Source organism: Thermobia domestica, chromosome 9, assembly GCF_964235325.1.
Source record: "Thermobia domestica chromosome 9, izTheDome1.hap1.1, whole genome shotgun sequence".
Lineage (NCBI taxonomy): Eukaryota > Metazoa > Arthropoda > Insecta > Zygentoma > Lepismatidae > Thermobia > Thermobia domestica.
This window is the reverse complement of record NC_137462.1, coordinates 268,726,662-268,749,855: the sequence shown is the minus strand read 5'-3', so window position 1 is coordinate 268,749,855 and position 23,194 is coordinate 268,726,662. Positions and strand designations below refer to the sequence as shown.

At 38.5% G+C, this 23,194-nt stretch overlaps 1 protein-coding gene across 2 annotated transcripts in view; it reads right to left on the bottom strand.

Annotated features, from left to right (window-relative positions):
* The window catches only part of LOC145660691 (inactive tyrosine-protein kinase 7-like), a 395,652-nt gene that overhangs the window by 352,521 nt on the left and 19,937 nt on the right, over positions 1-23,194 (bottom strand). For both annotated transcript variants that reach the window (XM_081726038.1, XM_081726039.1), the window contains exon 2: positions 22,503-22,793. In XM_081726038.1, the coding sequence (XP_081582164.1) occupies positions 22,503-22,793 (291 nt within the window). The remainder of the gene's footprint in view (positions 1-22,502; positions 22,794-23,194) is intronic.

Genomic DNA, 23,194 nt, shown 5'->3' with positions numbered 1-23,194 from the left:
AGATTTTCACTAAACTTAGCGCATCGTTAGTGCATCGTTAGTGCACTTAAACACACTAAGCACTACCGTAAATGCTACCGTATTTTGGGATTATTCAAGATTTTCGGGGGGGGCAACTTCAGAAATATCAAATTCTATACAAATAGAGGTAGAAACATGGGGTTGACGGTAATCGTTAGATCATCGTTAGTGCACTTAAACACACTAAGCACTACCGTAATTCCTACCATATTTTGGGATTATTCAAGATTTTCGGTGGGGGGGCCAACTTCAGAAATATCAAATTCTATACAAATAGAGGTAGAAACATGGGGTTGACGGTAATCGTCAGTGCATCGTTAGTGCACTTAAAAGCACTAAGCACTAACGTTAGTGTTACCACATTTTGAGATTTATTCAAAATTTTTGGTGGGGGCCAACTTCAGAAATATCAAATTCCATACAAAGTGTCAGTATTTTCAGGAATCAGTAACGAATGCACAAATTACTTTTTTAGTGCTTGAAGAGGGCGCAAATTCACGCTGACCACCAAAGATATTTTACTTGTAGCACCTACACTAATTAAGCACTAACGTTAGGGGTTGGTGCACGAAGAAGCACTAACGATGCACTAAGGATTGTACTGGAAATGATCATTAGTGCTTTTTAATTTGGCAGAAATTGGACACAGTGAAAAACTCCCCTTAAATTTCTTATGTGAGTTTCCTGAGATGTAACTGGTCATATTTACACTAACAGTGAAGCACTAACGAAAACGGCTCTAATTTTTTCGTTATTGGTTGAATTGGAGCGCCAAGTTCATGAAAGCTTCCAAAGGTTTTTTTACTTGTAGGGCTTACATTAATGAAGAACTAACGTTAGGTGTTAATGCACTAAGAAGCACTAACGACTTGAGTAGAAGAGGTCATTAGTGCTTTTGATTTTGGCGGAAATTTGACGCAATGAAAAATTCCACATAAATCTCTTATGGGATTTTTGTGGCATATAATTGGCCATATCTACATCAATATTTAAGCATTAACGGAGCTATGAGTGTTTTGCAGAAGCGCTAACGATACATTAACGAATGGACTTATTTTTCGTTACTGCTTGAAGTGGGAACCAAGTTCACGCTGGCCCGCAAAGGTTTCTTACTTGTAGCACCTACAATAATGAAGCACGAAACTTAGGTGTTGGTGCACTAGGAAGCACTAATGTTACAAGGAAAGAAAACTTTCAAAACTATCGGGAACTTAGCCCCCACTACAAGCACTAACGAAAAAAATAGTTTTATACGTTAATGCATTGTTAGTACTTCTAGAAGATACAAGTAGTTTCGTTAGTGTTTCAACATTAGTGCACAAATGGCCAATTATAAGTCAAAAAACTCCCATAAGAAACACATGGGGAATTATTCATTGTATCAAATTCCCATCGCATTCAAAAGCACTAATTACCTCTGTTAGTGCAATTGTTAGTGCATCGTAATTGCTTCTTAGAGCACAAACACCTAACGTTAGTGCTTCATTAGTGTAGGTGTTACAAGTAAAAAAAACCTATGGGGAAGTCACCGTGAATTTCGCACCGACACTTTAAGCACTAACGGAAAAAAAGTCTAATTCGTTAGTGCTTCTATAAAGCACTAACAATTTCGTTAGTGCTTCACTATTAGTGTAGTTATGGCCAATTACATATCACGAGACTCACAAGAAATTTAGGCAAATTTTTCATTGAATCAAATTTCCGCCAAATTCAAAATCACTAATGATCTCTTCTAGAGCGGTCGTTAGTGCATTGTTAGTGCTTCTTAGCGCATCTACACCTAAGGTTAGTGCTTCATTAGTAAATATGCTACAATTAAAATACCTTTTGAGGCCAGAGTGAACTTAGCGCCCCCACTTCAAGCACTAACTAAAAACTTAGTGAAATTCGTTAGTGCATAGTTAGTGCTTCTGGAAAACACTAACAATTTAGTTAGAACTTCAATATTAGTTTAGTTATGGCCAATTACATGTAACGAAACACACAATAAATTTATGGGAAATTTTTCATTGCATCAAATTTCCGTCAAATTCAAGAGTACTAATGATCTATTCTAGTGCAATCGTTAGTGCATCGTTAGTGCTTCTAGAAAGCACAAAATGTTTGTATAGAATTTGATATTTCTGAAGTTGGCCCCCATCTAAAATCTTGAATAAATCCAAAATATTGTAGCACTAACGTCAGTGTTTAGCATTTTAAGTGCACTAACGACGCACTAAGGATTGCCGTTAACTCTATGTTCCTATCTCTATTTGTATAGAATTTGAAATTACTGAAGTTGCCCATCCCACCGAAAATCTTGAATGAATTCTAAAATGTGGTAGCACCAACGATAGTGCTTAGTACGTTTAAGTGCACTAACGATGCACTAACGTTTGCCATTAACCACATGTTTCATCCCTATTTGTATAGAATTTGATATTTCTGAAGTTGACCACCCCACCAAATTCTTTGAATAAATCTCAAAATATAGTAGCACTAATGTTAGTGATTAGTGCGTTTAAGTGCACTAATGATTGCCGTTAACACTATGTTTCTATCTCTATTTGTATAGAATTTGATGTTTCTGAAGTTTGCCCCCACTTTAAAACTATTATAACTTCGTACCGGAAATGGTACAAACGAAAATTTTTCCGGTACATTCCGGCACAAACGTAGCACAAACGATTGGCATAGGTTTTGTTTCGAAATTCCAATGTTGGAGGCTTCCGTTTCTCCAGGCCCTCCGCTTTAAAACCTTTATAACTTCGTACCGGAAGTGGTACAAACGAAAATTTTTCCGGTACATTCCGGCACAAACGTAGCACAAACGATTGGCATAGTTTTTGTTTCGAAATTCCAATGTTGGAGGCTTCCGTTTCTCCAGCCCCCTACTTTAAAACCCTTATAACTTCGTACCGGAAGTGGTACAAACAAAAATTTTTGCGGTACTTTCCGGTATAAACGATTGCCATAGGTTTTGTTTCGAAATTCCAAGTATGGAGGCTGCCGTTTCCCCAGCCCCCCCCACTTTAAAACCCTTATAACTTCGTACCGGAAGTGGTACAAACGAAAATTTTTGCGGTACATTGCGGCACAAACGTAGCACAAACGATTGGCATAGGTTTTGTTTTGAAGTTTTTAGGAGGGGGGCTGTCGTTTCCCCAGCCCCCCACTTCAAAACCCTCATAACTTCGTACCGGAAGTGGTACAATAGAAAATTTTTGTGGTACATTCCGGCACAAACGTAGCACAAACGATTGGCATAGGTTTAATTTTGAAATTCCTAGGTGGCGGGCTGCCGTTTCCCCAGCTCCCCACTTTAAAACCCTTATAACTTCGTACCGGAAGTAGTACAAACGAAAATTTTTCCGGCACATTCCGGCACAAACGTAGCACAAACGATTGGCATAGTTTTTGTTTCGAAATTCCAATGTTGGAGGCTTCCGTTTCTCCAGCCCCCTACTTTAAAACCCTTATAACTTCGTACCGGAAGTGGTACAAACAAAAATTTTTGCGGTACTTTCCGGCACAAACGTAGCACAAACGATTGCCATAGGTTTTGTTTCGAAATTCCAAGTTTGGAGGCTGCCGTTTCCCCAGCCCCCCCACTTTAAAACCCTTATAACTTGGTACCGGAAGTGGTACAAACGAAAATTTTTGCGGTACATTCCGGCACAAACGTAGCACAAACGATTGGCATAGGTTTTGTTTCGAAATTCCCAGGTGGGGGGGCTGCCGTTTCCCCAGCCCCCCCACTTTAAAACTCTTATAACTTCGTACCGGAAGTGGTACAAACGAAAATTTTTGCGGTACATTCCGGCACAAACGTAGCACAAACGATTGCCATAGGTTTTGTTTCGAAATTCCAAGTTTGGAGGCTGCCGTTTCTCCAGCCCCCCTACTAAAAAACCCTTATAACTTCGTACCGGAAGTGGTACAAACGAAAATTTTTGCGGTACATTCCGGCACAAACGTAGCACAAACGATTGCCATAGGTTTTGTTTCGAAATTCCCAGGTGGGGGGGCTGCCGTTTCCCCAGCCCCCCCACTTTAAAACTATTATAACTTCCTACCGGAAGTGGTACAAACGAAAATTTTTGCGGTACATTCCGGCACAAACGTAGCACAAACGATTGGCATAGTTTTTCTTTCGAAACTCCAAGGTGGGGGGGCTGGCGAAATGCACCTCGTATATCGTGTTTGTCCACCATAAAGTTCACTTGCCGTGAGCTGGGATAGAGCCAAGGACCCTATGCACCAGAGGTGAATTCTCTACCACGGAGCCACCGCGGCCCCTTTCCTGTAATCAATTAAGTGTCCCAAGAATACACTTCACCTCCAATCTTAACTATTTATTAAAACCGGAATTAGAAACCCACTAAAACTTATGGTTTCAATATCGATCTACATAGAATAGAACTGACAGAAATAGCGAGAACAGGGTTTCTCTGATCGATTTGATGGTTTCTTAACCTCTATTTAAACCGGAAGTGGGAGAAAGCAGCCACTTCCTATATGAACGTCGATCGCTCTAGAAACAATGAAAACGGTAATGAAAACAGTTATATGTAATCAAATCTAATGTGTTTATTAAAACCGGAAGAGGTAGAAATCTACTTGTACTTCCGGTCTCAACATTAATTGAGAATATATCTATTTCCGGTCTCAACATTAAGAATATATCTACTTCCGGTCTCAATATTAATTCAGAATATATTATGCCATACAAAACAAATTCCTTCATGTAATGTACACTCATGTCCAAAATTATTGTCACATATCTGTAACTGTCTTCTTGTAAGCATATAATTTGATAATGATTCTGCAGGGTACTTATAAGACTGATACTATGTGTATAATCGGGAAATGTATATTTGTGGTAAATATCATAGGAAAAGAATTATAAATACGAAAATTAGAACAAGTTAAACAAATTGCTGCTAAATGAACAAGAAAGTTTTATTGTTCTTATTTAGTGCTCTTTTGACATGAAATTTGCCACATACATGTCTTTGTCGATTATACAGATACTAACATTATAAGAAATACCGGGCGAATTCGTTATCAAATTATAGTTCCACAAGAACATATTTATAGACATGTGACAATAATCTTGTACATGAGTGTACATGTAACAACGGTACTTGTTTCTTTCCAAGGAAATGCCATCCTATTGACTACGTATAATTATACCACACTGTTCTCTGTGATCTCAAGAGTTGGGAGCTTCTTCTTGGTACTACACAACGACGTTCAGGCAATTACTAAACCTTATTTATTTATTTACTGAGTTCAATAGTCGTGATTTCGATCCCCGGTAGAGACGGGAAAGCTTTCTCGTTCTACTCTCCTTTCAATCCGGATCCGAGGTTAACTCACCATCCTTTGCCAGCAATCTGGGGAAATAAACGTTCTGGAGCCGAGGGCGCCGATCCTGGAGGGCAGCCCCACCCAAACTCTTGTGGGCCCCCTATTGTATTCATGAATATACAATATTTCCTTGGTATAATTTGAATGCAATTTGTCTTAAAATTCTCATATATATACTTTCTGCATCTGAATGCCCCTGCCCCCCCCCCCCAAAATGGAGAGAAATCGGCGTCCTTGTCTGAAGCGCTGCGCTCACATTACCTGCCTCACTGTCGAAGCTAAGTAAGTGTGGACCCTTCACTTAGACATACAGCCCTTGAGCCCTCATGGCTTCTCCCCAAAACGGGGTAGACCTTTACTTCTTATTAGCTCCCGGCGTAATCACACGGGGCCTTATAGTTTCACTCCAGGCATATGTGTGTGGTACTTTATTTCTCGGTGACTAGTGGCCAAATCTAAACCAAATTTGGTTACATTGACTAAGCCAGTGATCGCCGAAACGTCGATCGCGAGCTACTAGTAGCTCGTGGGGAAATTTTCGGTAGATCGCGTTAAAGCTCCGGTTTCTTGAATTTTCCACTAAGCTGGCGCTGACGACAAAAACTCCATGTTTCTCCGCAGTTTGCCATTTGTCAGCCTCATCTCAGTAGATTGTATATGAGTAGACATTTGGTAACTTGGATAGTTTGATTTTCATATTTATTAATAGAAATGTACCTTTATAGGCAATAAACAAATGGAAAATTAAAAAAAAGTTTGTAATTCTTTTGGTTGGTAGCTCAGAAGCTCCATAAGTTTGGCGACCACTGGACTAACACTAGAGAGCGCTATTATTTGATGCCCGAGCTCGGCTCGCCTTGTATATGGTACTTTATTTCTCAGTAACTACTCAGAGGATCTGAACGAAATTTGGTGGACAAGTAGCCTATCGTCTAACAGTGTTTGCACACGTCCCTGGCAATGCCGGCCCCGGCACCGACAATCCTGGAACCGGAACCGGGGATGCTTTGCACACACATCCCGGTAATGCCGGTGCCGAAAAGTAGTTTGAGTTTGAACGTGAAGGAGAGAACATGAGTCCGGCAATACACAAACGATATCTCACTCAGTCCACAATCGTTCTATGGAACAAATGCCAGACTAGACAGAGTAAATGAATATTTTTATTATAATCTATAGGGTAAAGCAACATGCAACCACAAGACTGGAAATTTTCTTGTTCTGTTTGTGCATAAGAAAGCATTGTCGCCGACAAACCGGAGCCGGAGCCGGAGCCGACACCGACATTGTCGGCGGCTAGGCCGACTGCATTTGCCGTTCCCGTGAGTTCCACCGGCTTTTTTGCCGGGTCGGAAAGCGTGTGCAAGCTACCATTTGATTACATTGCCGCCGATTCCATCGCCGGCATTGTCGGAACCGGAACTGGCATTGCCGGGGACGGGTGCAAACGCTGTAAGTAATAAAGATCATATTTGGTGGCCGAGTTCGGTCACAGAAAAGCTCTCCTCGGCAACAGACTGTCTTCCACGAGACTGCACGCCGGGATCTGTGAGTTCGATTCACCGACTTCTCTTGTATAGGTATTATCTTTCCTTTAAAAAAAAATGGAAGTGGTTATTCATCTTACTTTAGGATTTGAGCCCACTGAAAGAGAGCCCGGCTACACCACTGTGCTTGAAAAGTTTTACAAAATACCTGAGAAAATTCCTCCTCTTAAAAATATCAAAGGAAGACTCCGCTGTGAATAGAAAAATTGATAAAATGTCATCTCTTATTTCTCTTTCATTCTTTTATCTTTCAACAGAGCCCCTCTACTCTTTATCTTCTTCCTTTCTCTAATGCCAAGGTCTTTAAATAAATCACTCTCTACACATACACATACATATACGATATACAGAGAGAGAGAGAGAGACTGCATTCCTTTACCTTTGCATGATTTACTACCGCGACCACTCATTTTCAGCGCTCAGTTTAATTAGAAAAAAGAAAAAAAGAAAAACAACCCCGCACTCAAAGACTCACACAGGTTCACAAACAATTTGGGAACCATCCACTTCGTAGGAGGCATCAGACACAGGTAATCTCTTGTGGGTGGTGCCTGTTGACAGGTAAGTCGTGGACGTAAAATAATACCATACACTCTACACAGTGTTGCCAGCTTTTACTTGTTTGAGAAAACTGACCTTGTATCATTATTTGAAAGAAGAAAATATGGGTAATTGTTATATGTTTTGGTAACCTATTTATAAAAATCATTTACAGCGCATTTGTCACGAATATACGAAATATATTAAAATTGACTAATTGGAGTTTGACGTCAGTTTCATCAACCGAGGGGCTATATCAGATACAGGGCCGACTCTATCATACGTGCAACACGTGCTTTTGGACGGGGCGGCTAGTTTGGAGGGGTGGAAAAATTTGTCATAACTATATTATTTAAATTAAATATTTCTTATTGGAAGCAGACTTCATGATGATGGTAGTTAAATTTACTAAGCTGACCTGTTTAAATACCGTATTCATAAAGCATGTTTAGGGCGCATTAGTTTAAGGTCACATGGACAGTACTAAAGCAAATGGTCAAACAAATCCCAGCATGAATTGCTTAATTGTTGTCAAATACAAGAACTCAATTCTCGAACAGTAGCGAACACCTGGTCCATTTAGTTAGTTATCACAGTTTTGATATGAAAACTAGTCTTTGTCACAGACAAGTTCCTTATCATTGAAAGCGGAAACAAGTTTTTGTTATTATTTTAACAGATGAAGAAGGAAAATCAAGAAATAAAGATAAAAGAGCTAGTTGCATTAGAATTGCAAACTGACATATTGAAATTGAAGCTCGATATTGAATTCTATAAAAAGAATTACCATTTTTCCTCTGCAGGTGTATTTGCTTTATCTTTCACTAACATACTAGATTATTATTTAAAGAAAAAAAAGAGACACGACGAGATTGTATTTGTAGTATTTAGGAGTTTCTGAGTGCGAGTATTCTTTGTTGGTCATGACTGGGTAGCATACTTAAAATCATGGCTTTTAAGAGTCTTCATCCCGGCGAAATTAAAATACCGCTAATTTTACAGTAATTATATGATATCTTCAAATAGATAAAAGATAATCGAAATGTGGAACAAGAGCGCCCTAGACAATATTATTTTACATGAAATACGGTTATCATGACTCACTTATCTGCTTTCGATTTCTAGCCATATAGAAAATCGGCATTTATTTTCGCGTTTCTAAACAGCTGAAAACGGAAAGCCACTAGGTGACTTGTGATAACGGTACCTCACGCAAAATAATATTGTCTAGGGCGCTCTTGTTCCATATTTCAATTATATTTTATCTATTTGAAGATATCACATAATTACTGTAAAATTAGCAGTATTTTAATTTCGCCGGGATGAAGACTCTTAAGACTTTTTTCTTTCTGGAGAAAGGGGCGGCAAATGATACCATTGCACGGAGCGGCAAATTGTCTACGGCCGGCGCTCATCAGACAAGAAATATTGTTTCAAGTTTAATCCGAATCACTATTCGTACATGAAATGAAACGAAATCTCTAATTTAGTACACCCTGTAGGCTACAAGAAATGATTGCGAAATCGAAGAATGCTTCTGATGGAAATGATGCATTAAACTCATGGACATGATGTCTAACATACTTGCGTGCTCTACGGTAGAATCAAACCACAGCCCCACAGGTGAACTCTTTATCACTGAGGGACCGTGTCCACTGAACCACTATTCTTGTTTGTACACGGTATCGAACCCGAGACTCAACAGAAGCGTGCTTTTCTTACGATTTGGTAGCGTCTAAAGCCGACCATAGACATTTTTGGCGGTGAACTTTGACGTTTTATAGAATAAAATTTTCCAGTCTGTACTTATATTTGTACAGATTTTTAAAAAATCGTGCCCTAAAAGCTAAATGTCTTGACTTTCATGACCGATTTCTGATTTCGCGACTTCTTCGTAATTTTCGTGACTTTCGTGACCGATAGACATCCTGTAATTAGATTATATTCTGAAATCTTTACTTTAACGTCTTACGTTATGATCTCAAGGCTAAGGAAGACGATGATTATGGCAAATGAATGATTGATGTAATAATTGGCGAAATGAGAATGTGGAAGGAAACGGGAATACCCCCAAGAAGACCCACGAACACAACGTTGTCCAGCACAAACTTACCTTGGCGGGGATCGAACCAGAACCCACGCACCAGAGGTAACCGTTCTAGCACTGAGCCACCGTGACCCCCTGATCACATTCTAGAACAAAAGCGTAGATTCAAAACAGATAGTTTGGGTTTAGAAGAGAAAAGGGCAAAAGAAAAGCCTAAGCTAGTCAGTGAAATATTTATAGAAGAAAAGAGAAGGAAATATATGTATAGTAGGCCTACATATTGATTCAAAAAAAAAAAAAAAATCGCACAGAGCTTATCTCCAATCGTGCTCAACTAATACTTTAGCAGTACTACTTTCACCCTTGTGTATTGAAAATTTCCTCCTTGGGAAATCTGATATCACCACTGGCTCAACAGCGGGAAATGGTAGGCCATCCAACGTTCTCTCTACAATCTAATTGGCCGCCTTTTCGAGCATTTACCAATCAATTGAATTGTCAGCGTAACTCTTACCCCCTCCCCCCCAAAAAAAAGTAAAATTGCAGGGTGCAAGGTGCAAATTCTTGGATAAAATATGGTAAAATTTTTGTTAGACAACAGATACTTTAGCTAAACTATGTTGGGATATCATTTCCCAACCCTCCAAGAGCCTATCAAGTATGCTGCCGGGAATATCGCACAGAACTACTGATAAGGGAAAGGGGGGCTTATTCTGTAAGAGCTTTTGCAAAATTTGCAAATTACAACACAACACAAATAACCCAATAGACTATATATATAAGTGCTCTGTTGACTATCGCAAATAAGGACGTATAAAGGGATGGGTCTTGGAGGTCTCCGGACCCCGTCCCCGAAATCCCTATTTTTCGGTAGATTTAGTCTAGTTTCAGTGATAATTTTAGAAATTTTAATGTAATTTATCCTCATACTGAACTTTCACCACCATGAAATAAATGCATGCGTACGCCCATCATCACAAACTAAAGCGTAAAGTTTGCGCTGCGTTGACGCAAATCTCTACGGAACGAGGTCTAAGAACTCAACGAAGCCAGAAGAGGTAATACGTATATTCTGTACATACTTGAATTCATATATGAACGATTTATCGAAGAAGAGAAAAGGAAAGAATATAAGATTACCTCTCCCAATTTTTAAGAAGCGTAGAATTGCAATGCATTTTCTCTAGTCAAGCAAGGAAAAACTAAATTAAGTTTTTAAAATAATAATAATAACACGAAATACTGAGTAATCTTCTGACAAGTGAAAGATAATGTTGACATTTCTAATTTCTTGGAAGGAAGACTCAATCTTTGTAATTCCAACGACTACATAGCAATTTGCATGTTATCATGGATGTCAAAAGAAACAGACCCCCCCCCCTTTCTTCTTCAAAAGCAACCCTTCTGCTTGGTCTTCAATGCATCTTTTTTTTTTTTTTTTTTTCTGCCATCTGCTGCACGATTCACATTCTGCATGACAAATGTAATAACATCTTTATTCGCGAAAAATACTTTCTTCGTTTCCCCCATTCCTTTGAATTTGAATATCACAAATCAAATAACAGTTAACGGCCATATCAGATCTATCTCTCTCCCCAGTCCAATATGACTAAAAGGCAAACGAAAAATATAATACAATCCCAATTGTGTTTTTTGAAAAGGAATCTTTTCAGTAAAACATGCCAATATACATATGGGATTTTTTGCCACTCAGCACGTATATGCAAATAAATGCATAAATATAAAAGAGACTTTTTCAACTGTTGACAGTCTTTACCTGTATTGAAATCACGCAATAAAATTAAAATGATATTTAATTCAAATCTTCATCTAGATCAGCGTTTCCCAACCTTTTTCCACTTGCGGCACACTACGGATGTAAGTTGAATTCTCGAGGCACACTCATAGATATAATATTATTATTTTATTCGTTAATATAAAATATCCTGGTATTTTTTTCTGTGATTGCTGATCTTCTCACAGGGAAGAAAGCTCGATCGCTGGTTTTTCCCCCCGTGGTAAATCATTACGCCTATTTTTCATTCTAATTCAGCGTTTCCCAACCGGCACCAATAATTATCACTAAGGAAATCGACACTTTCACTTTCTTCTGACAGAAAGAATAGAAGAAGATGTTCTTTAAGTGCATAAAATCTTGACAATACACGACTACGAGACAACTACCTCGATTTCGTCGCGGCCCATTCGCGGCACACCGGTTGGGAAACGCTGATCTAGATCGTGGTCATGACTAATGTATATACTTTCTGTCTGTGTGGTTCCTGGTTCGAACTCCGGCAGAAGTGATTGCGGTATAAAAACGTCCCTAATTTTAAGATGTGGGTCCCGTCTGACATACCCTCAATGCTGAAAAGGGGAGTTAAACTTTAATGAAAACTTAGTCCGAAAATAGACGTATTTATTTGTTACTATACTAAGAAGTAGGCTACCAGACTTCGGATAATTTGAGCTACGCCCGATAGATAGCTTGTTACATAAAATAGCTTCAAAATAGAGTTGAATATCGAACTTCCATGCCCGATCAGTACCTCAAGCGTCATGGCTCAGTGGTGGAATGTTCGTTCATCTCTAGTGCAAAAAGACCCTCATTCGATCCCAGGCTATGCAAGTTTGTGCCTGTGGATCGTCTTCTTTGGTTACTCCCACGTCCTCATTCCACAATTTTTTCCATATGCATTCAACTTTCATTAATTATCGTGTTCCTTTATCATAGAGTGAGTAATCGTGGGACGTAAACAAAGAATTTTCATCTCATGCCATTAATAATTCAACCTAGAACCACGCCTACCAAAGAAATGCGTTGAGATTAGCTGATTCTATAGATGTAATCTATTCCCTGGAAGACTAACTTACTGTTGCTTAAGAGGCCTCATCACTGCGAAATTAAAGTACCGCTAATTTTACAGTAATTATACGATATCTTCAAATAGATAAAAGATAATCGAAAAGTGGAACAAGACCTCCCTAGACAATATTATTTTGCGTGAGATACCGTTATCACGACTCATTTATCTGCTTTCGATTTCCAGCCATTTAGAAAATCAGCATTTATTTTCGCGTTTCTAAATAACTGCAAACGTAAAGCTACTAGGTGACTCGTGATAACGGTACATCATGCAAAATAATATTGTCTAGGGAGGTCTTGATCCAATTTTTGATTATCTTTTACCTATTTGATGATATTACATAATTACTGTAAAATTAGCGGTATTTTAATTTCGCAGTGATACGGACTCTTAAGAAGTGAAGGTTCAAAGAAACCCTTTCTAGTGGATTATATCCTGGCCAAACCAGTCTGAATTATCCACTTCCCTAAGACCGCGTTTAAGATTATCCTTCCACCGTCTTAGTCAACCCAAAGGTCTCTTTCTCTCCAGAATTCCAACCAAGAGGCCATGCACTCCGTGAATATGCGTCAAATAAATGTGTTCCCATCTTCGAACTATTGACTTTATTACTAGATGACCTGTGAAGTCCTGAATTATGTAACTTTCTAAAATTACCCGGTTGTTCGTCTATTTTCAAAATCCCTGGACTGTTCTCTCATGCAATTCAAGGGAAGAATTATGTTCTCGTAGATTTTTTCCATTTAATTTCTCTGATATTTTCATGTTAAGTTCATTGAGGAAATTATAATGGTCGCTATTACAAATATATATATATATATATATATATATATATATATATATATATATATATATATATATATATACTGCATCTTCAAGTTTAACACATTCCGGAAGAGCCCTGCCCGTCATAGATGGCCATTTTGCACTAGACTCGCTCGGACTCACGCTTACTTCTTTCAAGTAGACTCGCGGTCACTTCTATAAACTGGGCTCGCACTCACTCGGGCTCGTGTGCTCACTTCTTTCAACTGGGCTCACTCTTACTTCTCTCAACTGGGCTCGCGCTCACTTATCTGAACTGCGCTCGCCTCGCACTTACTCGGATTCGCGCTCATTCCTCTCAACTGGGCTCGCACTCCCTCGCGTTCGCGCTCACTTCTTTGAACAGGGCTCGCATTCAATTCTTTCAACTAGGCTCGCGTTCACTTCTCTCAACTGGGCTCGCACTCGGGTTCGCGCTCACTTCTCTCAACTGGGCTCGCGCTCACTTCTCTCAATTGTGCTCGCACTCATTTGGGTTCGCGCTCATTCCTCTCAACTGGGTTCGCACTCACTCGGGTTTGCTCCCACTTTTTTCAACAGGGCTCGTATTCACTTCTTTCAACTAGGCTCGTGCTCACTTCTCTCAACTGGGCTCGCACTCGAGTTCGGCTCACATCTCTCAACTGGACTCGCACTCACTTCTCTCAACTGGGCTCGCGCTCAATTATTGAGCCTACCGAGCTTGCGAGCGTCGGGCTCACGAGTTTGGACACCTATGCTGTCCGGTCTAGTGGCTAGCCCTTTGGTGCATGTGGTCTCAGGTTTGATTTCCAGTGAAAGAGTATTCATTGCATTGCAATGATTCAGACTCCATCTCGAACTGTAATTACACAGTCAAATATTCTTGCTGATTAAAAAAGAATGTTGAACTTTAACCAAGAAATAAACAAATGAACCTCCACCAAGTGACTCAGGTTCGATTCCCGGCGGGAGCTCATGTGGTTCAGATTCCACGTTAATCAGTAGTTCACGTCTCATATAGCCTCGCTGCTGAACGGGACGTTAAACTCAACAACAACAAATGACCCCCCCCCCCAAGTCATTGCTCGCTTCCAGAATCCCAATTATGGCGAAGCAGAAACCACGCATTTGATTACTGAGACGCTGAATTTACAAATCCATGATGTTACTTATTATCCATTGAAACTACCGCAAATTGACACGAAACACGAACACAACAACAGAATAATTATATTTAAAAAGAACATTCTAAATAATACATAATAAATAAACAAGAAGTATATAAGGACCAGAAACAATATTTTTTTTAAAAAAAATAATAACAGAAAGAGCTGTCTTTGTATACAAAGACTTATTTCGTGTACAAAATTTCGTAGATTGTTATCATCAAAAGAAGATTACATTGAATGTAAATAGAGGCCGGAATAACAAGAGTTAAGCTAATGAATTTCAAAATTCACGGAAAGCGAAAAAGAAGAAAAAAAGATGGAAAAATGAAATGAACTTATCTTTATTTCACTATAGTCTTGTCAAACAAAACCAACAGATGGCTACTTTCACACGGGATTAATTTTTCTTGAAGGTTAAAAGGAGAAAGAATAAATAATAAAAAAATAAAATAAAAAAAGTACCACCGAAATGTTTATGTGAGTATGAATGTGAAAGACAGACACAATACCATCTGTATGTCACTTCAATAGCACTCATATATATTTTTAACATTTCCGTTCCACTGAGACTCTGCTCCGTAAAGTTGTTACTTGGCTGTGGATGACAGGAAACTCCCAGGCATGAACAAGTTTCTACGAAAAGTCAGAAGAGACCGCCCGCCACACACAATGCAGGTGGCAGCTACCTCATCATCAAACATACGATAAGGCTTTTCCAGTTCGACGGACAGCTGAAACCAGTGCCGTCACGGCCAGGTTATTTGCCGAAAATTTAAGTTATAAACAAAGCCATGAAGTTTCAATCTAAATTTCTCAGACTCCTCTCATACAAACACATACATTGTGTAGGCCTATTCATAGTTTGAAATTTATTATATTAAATATAAAGCACAATTACTTAAAAGACGTAGAAGAGCCAATAACATTTTCTATTTATTGAAACTATTAAACAACAAAATCGATCGCCTGAAACTCCTAAACGAAACTGTTTCTAGTAGCCAAGTGAGATGACAGCAATTAACGAATGGTGTCGAGCGTTCAGCTTTGATTCCCGAAGGATCAATTCATCGTCAATTCGAAACTGAAATGAAATGAAATCTTTAAGTTTTACGTCCCACAATTATACCGGCTAGGCTAAAGAAGATGATGAGGATGAGAAATAAATGAAATGGTGGAATGAAGAAAGTGGAAAGAAACGGGAGAACTCCGAGAAAATCCACGCACATGGTCATTGTGGATTCTGAAGAGCATGGACGTTTTTAAACAGTCCTCGAACTTTCCATTCATGTTCCTTTGGGATTGGATTACGTAGATCAGTGATGAGGAGACTACGACCCGCGGGACAGATGTGGCCCCCTCAAAGGTTCTCATCAGGCCTACTATATGATTCCTAATCTGATAAATTTACGTCTGGTAATCAATGCATCCCAGTTTAAACCTACTTATGAGAAATTTCTAGAAATGCATTCACAGTTTCATTCATCACATTCACCTTCAGGATCTTTAAATTACTAATAGAACAGTCCTCATCATTTATTGAACTATCCTCGTATTTTAGCCATAATTCCTTTTGCAACGGTTTGAAGCAGCTTTTTGCTACGAGTTCATTCCATAATTCTTTTTCTGGTTCTCTAACATGTCATTCCCATGAAGCCACCTACTGTGTCCAATGATAAATTATATAGAAACAAGGAAAAAAATTGAGATTTATGAATGTTTTTATTTACACTGCACCTATTCCGACGAATGTCCTCCATATTTGCAACTAAATAGCAACATTCCTAGGTTGGTACTTTATAAACATTTAACCGAGCTGGGTCGGCGGTCGTAGAATTCTTTAAAGAAAGAAAGAAAGAAAAAGGAAAAAGAGAGCGAAACTGTTAACAAAGAGGTCAGCAGTATCAGTCTATAGGGAAAACGAAATTAAAAGAAAAAAAAACTGAACAAGGGAACCATAATGTGCTTTTCCCACCAGACAGATAAGTTGACAGCCTTCCACGCCCACTGGGAGGGCTTAAAGATCGATTTGGAGCTATTTCTTGAAAGGGGAGAACACCCAACAACTGACCTACACTGAATGCACAGTATTTATATTTTAAACAAAAAAAAAAAAAAGATATAGGTCTACCATGAAAGATAGTCCATTCCTCCAAAGGCTTACCGCGCCATCAGTTGATATCACAAAAACAAGCGTCATGTCGTCAAGCGTTGATCCATAACCGGCCATGACCCACCCGAGCGAAAGAAGTACGGGTCCTTTGTCCTCCTCTTTCAATCTGCTGGATTATTGCCTAACGAGAGCTCCAATCCAACGCTCGTCAATCAACATGCTCTCTGCAGAAAGTTGGTTGCTTCAAACTCAGGGAACTCTGGATAATTGGATCCAGTGCCAGAGGTAATAAATATACTCCTACGCATCATCACTAACGAAATATAAAGAAAACACTTCCCTCGGCTTTACTTACGCTAAGTGATGACGGAAACAAAACGGGAATAATGCTGCACAAGAGGATGAACAACTTTCATTTACGCACTAAGTCTTTTAAGTACTTCATCTACTGTACATAAATAAAACTTCAAGGAATCAGTGGGTCTTCAAAGCATTGAACCAAGAATTAACGCTGAATTAACGTTTTTATTTGATGATTTTTGATACAATAAACACCTCTGCAAAATTAAAATACCGCTAATTTCACAGTACTTCAAATGTGGTATCTTCAAATAGATAAAAGATAATCGAAATATGGAACATGAGCGCGCTAGACAATATTATTTTACATGAGGTACATTCCACTATCACGAGTCACCTAGTAGCTTCAAGTTTGCACGCATTTAGAAACGTGAAAATAAATGCCGATTTTCTAAATGACTGGAAATCAAAAGCAGATAAGTGAGTCATGATAACGGTATTTCATGTAAAATAATATTGTCTAGCGCGCTCTTGTTCCACTTTTCGATTATCTTTTACCAATTTGAAGATATCACATAATTACTGTAAAATTAGCTGTATTTTAATTTCACCGTGATGGGGCCTCTTAAAAACGATATTGAGTACCACAGAAACATTAAGTACGTAAACGTATGTAAAAGATTCAGTGTATGTGCACTGAACAAAAGAATAATAAAATCCGTTTTGAGCTTTCTCAGCAGAATACCTAAATCAGAAATCAACTGCACTCGTTTATTGAAAAGCATATACTTTCATGCATTTACCAAGAAGTCTAGACTTGCAAATCTTTCCTACCCTATTAGCTTTAAGAATTAACATCCACAAACATTCTGCTGTAAAAGTGCAACATTCTATAATTCTACTGTTTGTGTTAGTAATGCAGATCTGCTCTCTTATAAGGAGAATGAGATGAAAATAAAACATGTTAAATTTATCGAATCTTTTATCATAAGATGATAGTAGAAGTGATATTTTTCGCCTTGCATAGAAGGAAAACGCGGAAGGAGAAAAGATTGCCACTAGTGGATGGTATTATATGGGCAACGTATGGAAGAAGGAAAACGAGGAAGCGGAAAAAATTACAACTTATGTATGGCTATAGCAGGTAACTTAGGCAACTTACGGTATAACGAAGAAGAGGAAAAGATGGCCATAAATGATAGATGGAATTATAGCAGGTACTTATGGTAGAAGGAAAAGGAGGAAGAGGACAAGAAGGTTATAGCTGATGGATGGTATTATAGCAGGTAATTTATGGTAAAAGGAAAATGAAGAAGAGGAAAAGAATATGATATTATAACTGATGAGATGGTATATAGCAAGTAACTTGAAGAGAAAATGAAGAAGAGGAAAATATGATTACAACTGATGAATGGTATTAAGAGCCTGCCTTACTAAAAATAATACAAAATTTACCATTTTTCTTTTGCTTGCTTATTCATCAGTGAAAGGAGATCATGAAAAGCAAGTCACTACAATCATAGATAATGTTATTCTACAACAGAAAATATGAACCTGAAGAATGTTCAGTGTTGCCATCCATAGAAATTGCAGTGTTGCCAGAAACACAATTTCCCTAAAATCTAAGTTAAGGCAGCGAGTAGAGGAACAAACTCAACTGCATTTGGATACGTATCATATTGTTTTGGTTTCCTGTGAACTACTTTTTAAATAATAGTTGTATTTGGTTTGTAATAAACAAAATAGTTTTAACATACAGTTATTAAAATCAAATAATAATGCTATTTAAAAAGTAGTTCACAGCAAACCAAAACAACATGATACGTAATCAAATGCAGTTCAGTTCATTCCTCTACTCGCTGTCTTAACTTGGATTTTAGGGAAATTGTTTTTGTGGCAATACTGTAATTTCTATGGATGGCAACACTGAACATTCTTCAGGTTCATATTTTCTGTTGTGGAATAACATTATCTATGATTGTGGTAAGTTGCAGTTTGTTATCTGCTTTCACTTATGAATAAACAAGCAAAAGAAAAATGATAAATTTTGTATTATTTTTAGTAAGGCAGGCTCTTAAGGCGAGAACCTGTGGTAGAAAAAAAAAAAAACGAAAATATTATAAATAATGGATGGTGTTAACATTTTGGTCAAGAAGGGGTTTATTGAAGATCGTCAAGCACTGAAAATAAAATTTTTAAGTTTTACGTCCCACAATTATGCCGGCTGGGCTAAAAGAAACGGTGATGATGAGAAATTAATGAATTGGTGAAATAAAGAAAGTGAGACGAAACGGGAGAACTCCGAGAAAACCCACGCACACGATATTTGTCACCACAAAGCTTACTTGGTGCGAGCTGATATCGAACCAAGAACGTCATGCATTAAAGGTGAACGCTCTACCACTGAGTCACCGCGCGGACTCCGTCGAGCACTGGGTTTTGTCAATTTGCACGTAACGAACACTTCTATAGCAAACTCCCGATAATAATGCCGTATCCTAATTGCAGCCTTGTTAATTACAAGAAATGACACTGCGTCAACGTATATAAGAAAAGCAAAAGTTTCTTTTACTTAGCTTTTATGCCTACAGTAATATAAACCCATATTATATACTAGGTTAGAAAAAAATCGATAACGTACCAGCTGCTACCCTTCACATTGATAGTCACGCATAATGCTCATTCACTTTTTTTTATAGCATAAAGCGAATATGTGTAACACGCGCAAATTCCCCACGATGATTTCTAACAAATTGGAATTTCCGGCTTAGCTACAACATACGGTAATGACATTTGTTCTGCTACAGGTACAGGTACACCGCGTTGAACTGCAAATCTGACAGACTTATTTCCGTATTGATTATACATCGTCTGTTGATCTGCATGAAGTATTAACATTTGCTTTGCCTCAGTGCCTATTCCCTGCCGCACATTAGCGCGTCTACAGGAGAAAAAAAAAAGCATTCGGAATCTTTAATAAAAATTGATTGCGAACTGGTAACCTTTTATGTTTTTCGTCGAGGTTTTTTCTTTCTATCTTTGGTTACCGAGTTATTGGCCAGTAAAGGTATGGATTCGAACTCAGTTAAATTTTCAAATAATAATAATAATAATAATACCGTATACGTTCGTGCAATGTTCGTACCTCAAGTTTTCGGGATGCATAGAAGGAAAAATACTTAGGATTAGAATTAGAAATAAAGGACCTTATGCAGAGTCGTTCTGACTAGGGATGGCCATTTCCGGAAAAAGTTTTCCGGTTTCCGGAAATCACATTTTCCGTTTTTCCGGAAAATTTTCCGTCTTCCGTTTTTCCGAAAAATTTTCCGTCTTCCGATTTTCCGGAAAATTTTCCGTTTCCGTTTTTCCGGAAAATTTTCCGTCTTCCGTTTTCCCGGAAAATTTTCCGTTTTCAATTTTCCGGTTTCCGGAAAAAAATATTTTCCGTTTTCCGTTTTTCCGGAAAATGTGGCCATCCATAGTTCTGACGCGTGATTAGTGCCACACTAAAGAGTTCGACTAACATGTTTCCTGCAGTTTTCAGACCTTTAGTATGACGCTAATCATACGTCAAAACGACTCTGCATAAGGCCTAAGATTTCTGGGCTTTCGAATTTATGGCTATGTTAGCGCGTAACGTATGAGGGGTGACGTTCCTCGGCGATCCCACAATCCGGGGAAGGGGAAGGAAGGAGGCGGGACTGGGACCATCAGGTTAGGTACCATCCCGGAATTTTTTCTCAAGCTCATCCACCTCTAGACGTTATACAAATTTGAATCCACGTGAGAGGTATTATCTGCATATGGATAAACTATGGAAGATAATGTTGGGTATTCCGCTAAATTATAACATGTTTCAGAAGAGAAGTATACCGTAAATGATTTCGTTTCAAAACGTGCCTTCGCAGAAACCAGAGACCCGCAGGGGAATGTCGGGTTTTCTCTAACTGATAACACAGCTCAGGACGCTCAAATAATTCTGTTTGAGGCCACGGTGGCTCAGAGGTTGAGCGCTTAGCTCTGGTGCGTGGGGTCCCTGGTTCGATACCCGGCTAAGTAAATTTGTGGTGGGCAACATTATGCCCGTGGGATTTTTCTCGGGGTACTCCCGTTTGCACATTTTCATTCCACCAATTTTTCCATCACTACTCCTTGCCTTAATTATTCGTTTCCCTTAGCCTAAAGGCAGGGACATACGCAGGAATTTATTTCGGGAGGGGTCTAAAGCGTTTCGGGGGGCCCAAGTACAATTTGAGGGTACATTATATTTAAAAAAATCTAAAATTGCTCCTAGAAGTAGACTGCATTTACAAAAAAGTCGGGATTTCGGGGGGGGGGTCCGGACCCCCAGGACCCACCCCCTGCGTACGCCCCTGCCTAAAGGGCATAAACGTGGGACGTTAACCGAAAGATTTCATTCCGTTTCAAATAATTCTTTGACACAAGCCGCGCATGTTATACATCACAGTCCTGAGTTCCTTTTCCCTTATTGACAAAGCATTTATATTGAATTCAAGATTACATAAACAAACCTTTTTCATTATTTAATGGTTTCAGAATTTAGGAAAAGCTTAGTTTTGTCAAGTTTATGAATTTCAACATACAGTTCTGAATTCTCCTCAGCCCACTTCAGCATTTTGTATTTTTTTCAAAAAGTCAAAACAACGACAGCCAGTTTTTATCTTAGCATTGAGCACGGAAACTATCATCATAGAAGTGAATTCCTGCATTTCTCCTTCAGTGCTCACTCTCATCAAAGGTCTTACTAATTGAGAAACACATGAATAAGTTCTCTCTTTCTTTTTTTTTTAATTAATCACTCTCTGACTCTATAAGCTCTACCAAATTAACGTAAGTCTCCACCCACCATTATTATAGTGATCGTGACACATCGGAAGAATTCGATACTATTCGTGGAGCTGTCTTCCGAACATACACTGAAGAAAACGTGAAACTGCAGAAGTACACCAACAATGTTGCCAAACTTTAGAAGACATGGCGAAAGACCAGCAAAAAAATCACTTAAACTAGAATAATTATTTGAATTAAACTGTAACAACAACGAAAGCAAAAATATTACACAACAATAACAACAAAACGGAACTTGCGGTAATCTGGCAACACTGTACTCTCAGATGTTCTCCGTATAGCGCGAGAGACGACACTGGCAACATTTCATGGATGGGGGTTTGACGACCGAGACGCACCCTCGCGTTCTACTGGATACTGAAATGGGTAGATTTAGATTAAGCTTCACGACTCCTTGCGATCACTATAATTAGTAGTTAAAATAGCCACTCTTTGCACAGGGAGGATAAAGTGTATGCAAACTACTGCATCTGAAAGTTCAAAAAAATACATAATAACGAAGATCAATATATTTATCCTTTCCTGTTATATAAGCCCGTATAACACATGTGCTGTTGGTTGCATATACATAAGGCGTTCTTTAAACAACAACCAGAAACATGAATACATTTTTTATTCCTCTATAATACCTCTGGAACCGAAAATCGAAGCAAGGACTTCGTAAGCGCTTAGATCCAGTGAAGATATATCTGCGTACAAAATTTGGTGCTTCAAGGTGACTCCTTTCCATTTGAAAAGCTGATGACAGACAGACAGACAGATGTATTATTTTATTTATTAGTACAGATGAGCTACGATCGCTTCTACTAGAAACAACTTCCAGTTCATTAGCAACATTTGAAAGGTATTTGAATAATATAATAAATGAAAACTTGAAAAAAAAGAAATACTTACATAAAATGTTGAGTGACCCTGAACTGGTGATGGAAAATCCTGTAGTGGTGTTCATAGCGATACAAGCGAAAGTGCCCAAGTCTCTTTCCCTATCTACTCGCGTAATATGCAGATTTGAACCTTGCTGAAATCGACGGGTGGTATTTTCCAATGTTTTCCCGTTCAAAGTCCAATAAAACAATATAGAAGTTGTGTTCGAAACCATGCATTCTAAAGTAACATTCGAACCGGCTATTACGTTCACATCTTGTGGCCGTTTGCTGAAGTAATACTTGTCCTGTGCTAGAGAACCTGCAATGGAAAAGAAATAACTGTTACTAACGTTTGAACAAGAAAAAATTTTGTGTATGATTCAGTGACGGTTCTTGAAGGAAGATACATCAGGGGAGGGAGGATAATAAATTTTAATGGTACAAAGTAACTAAAGAAATCTTCATACATTTTCAGAAAAATGTAGACAAGAATTACTACATCAGATAACCTTCCTTTCCTTAGGTTAAAACTATAAAATTTAAATTTTTACCTACCTGACTTCCCTCAAGTGCCGCCACTGGTATGATTTCATATAGTTTTAATTTCTCAAGGGATTAAAATACAATATATAGCATTAGCTCAGTGTTAACATTTTAAAGGAATCTAATGGAAATTATCAAAAGAAACACTGTTCAACCTGTTATGATTTAGTTGTCACA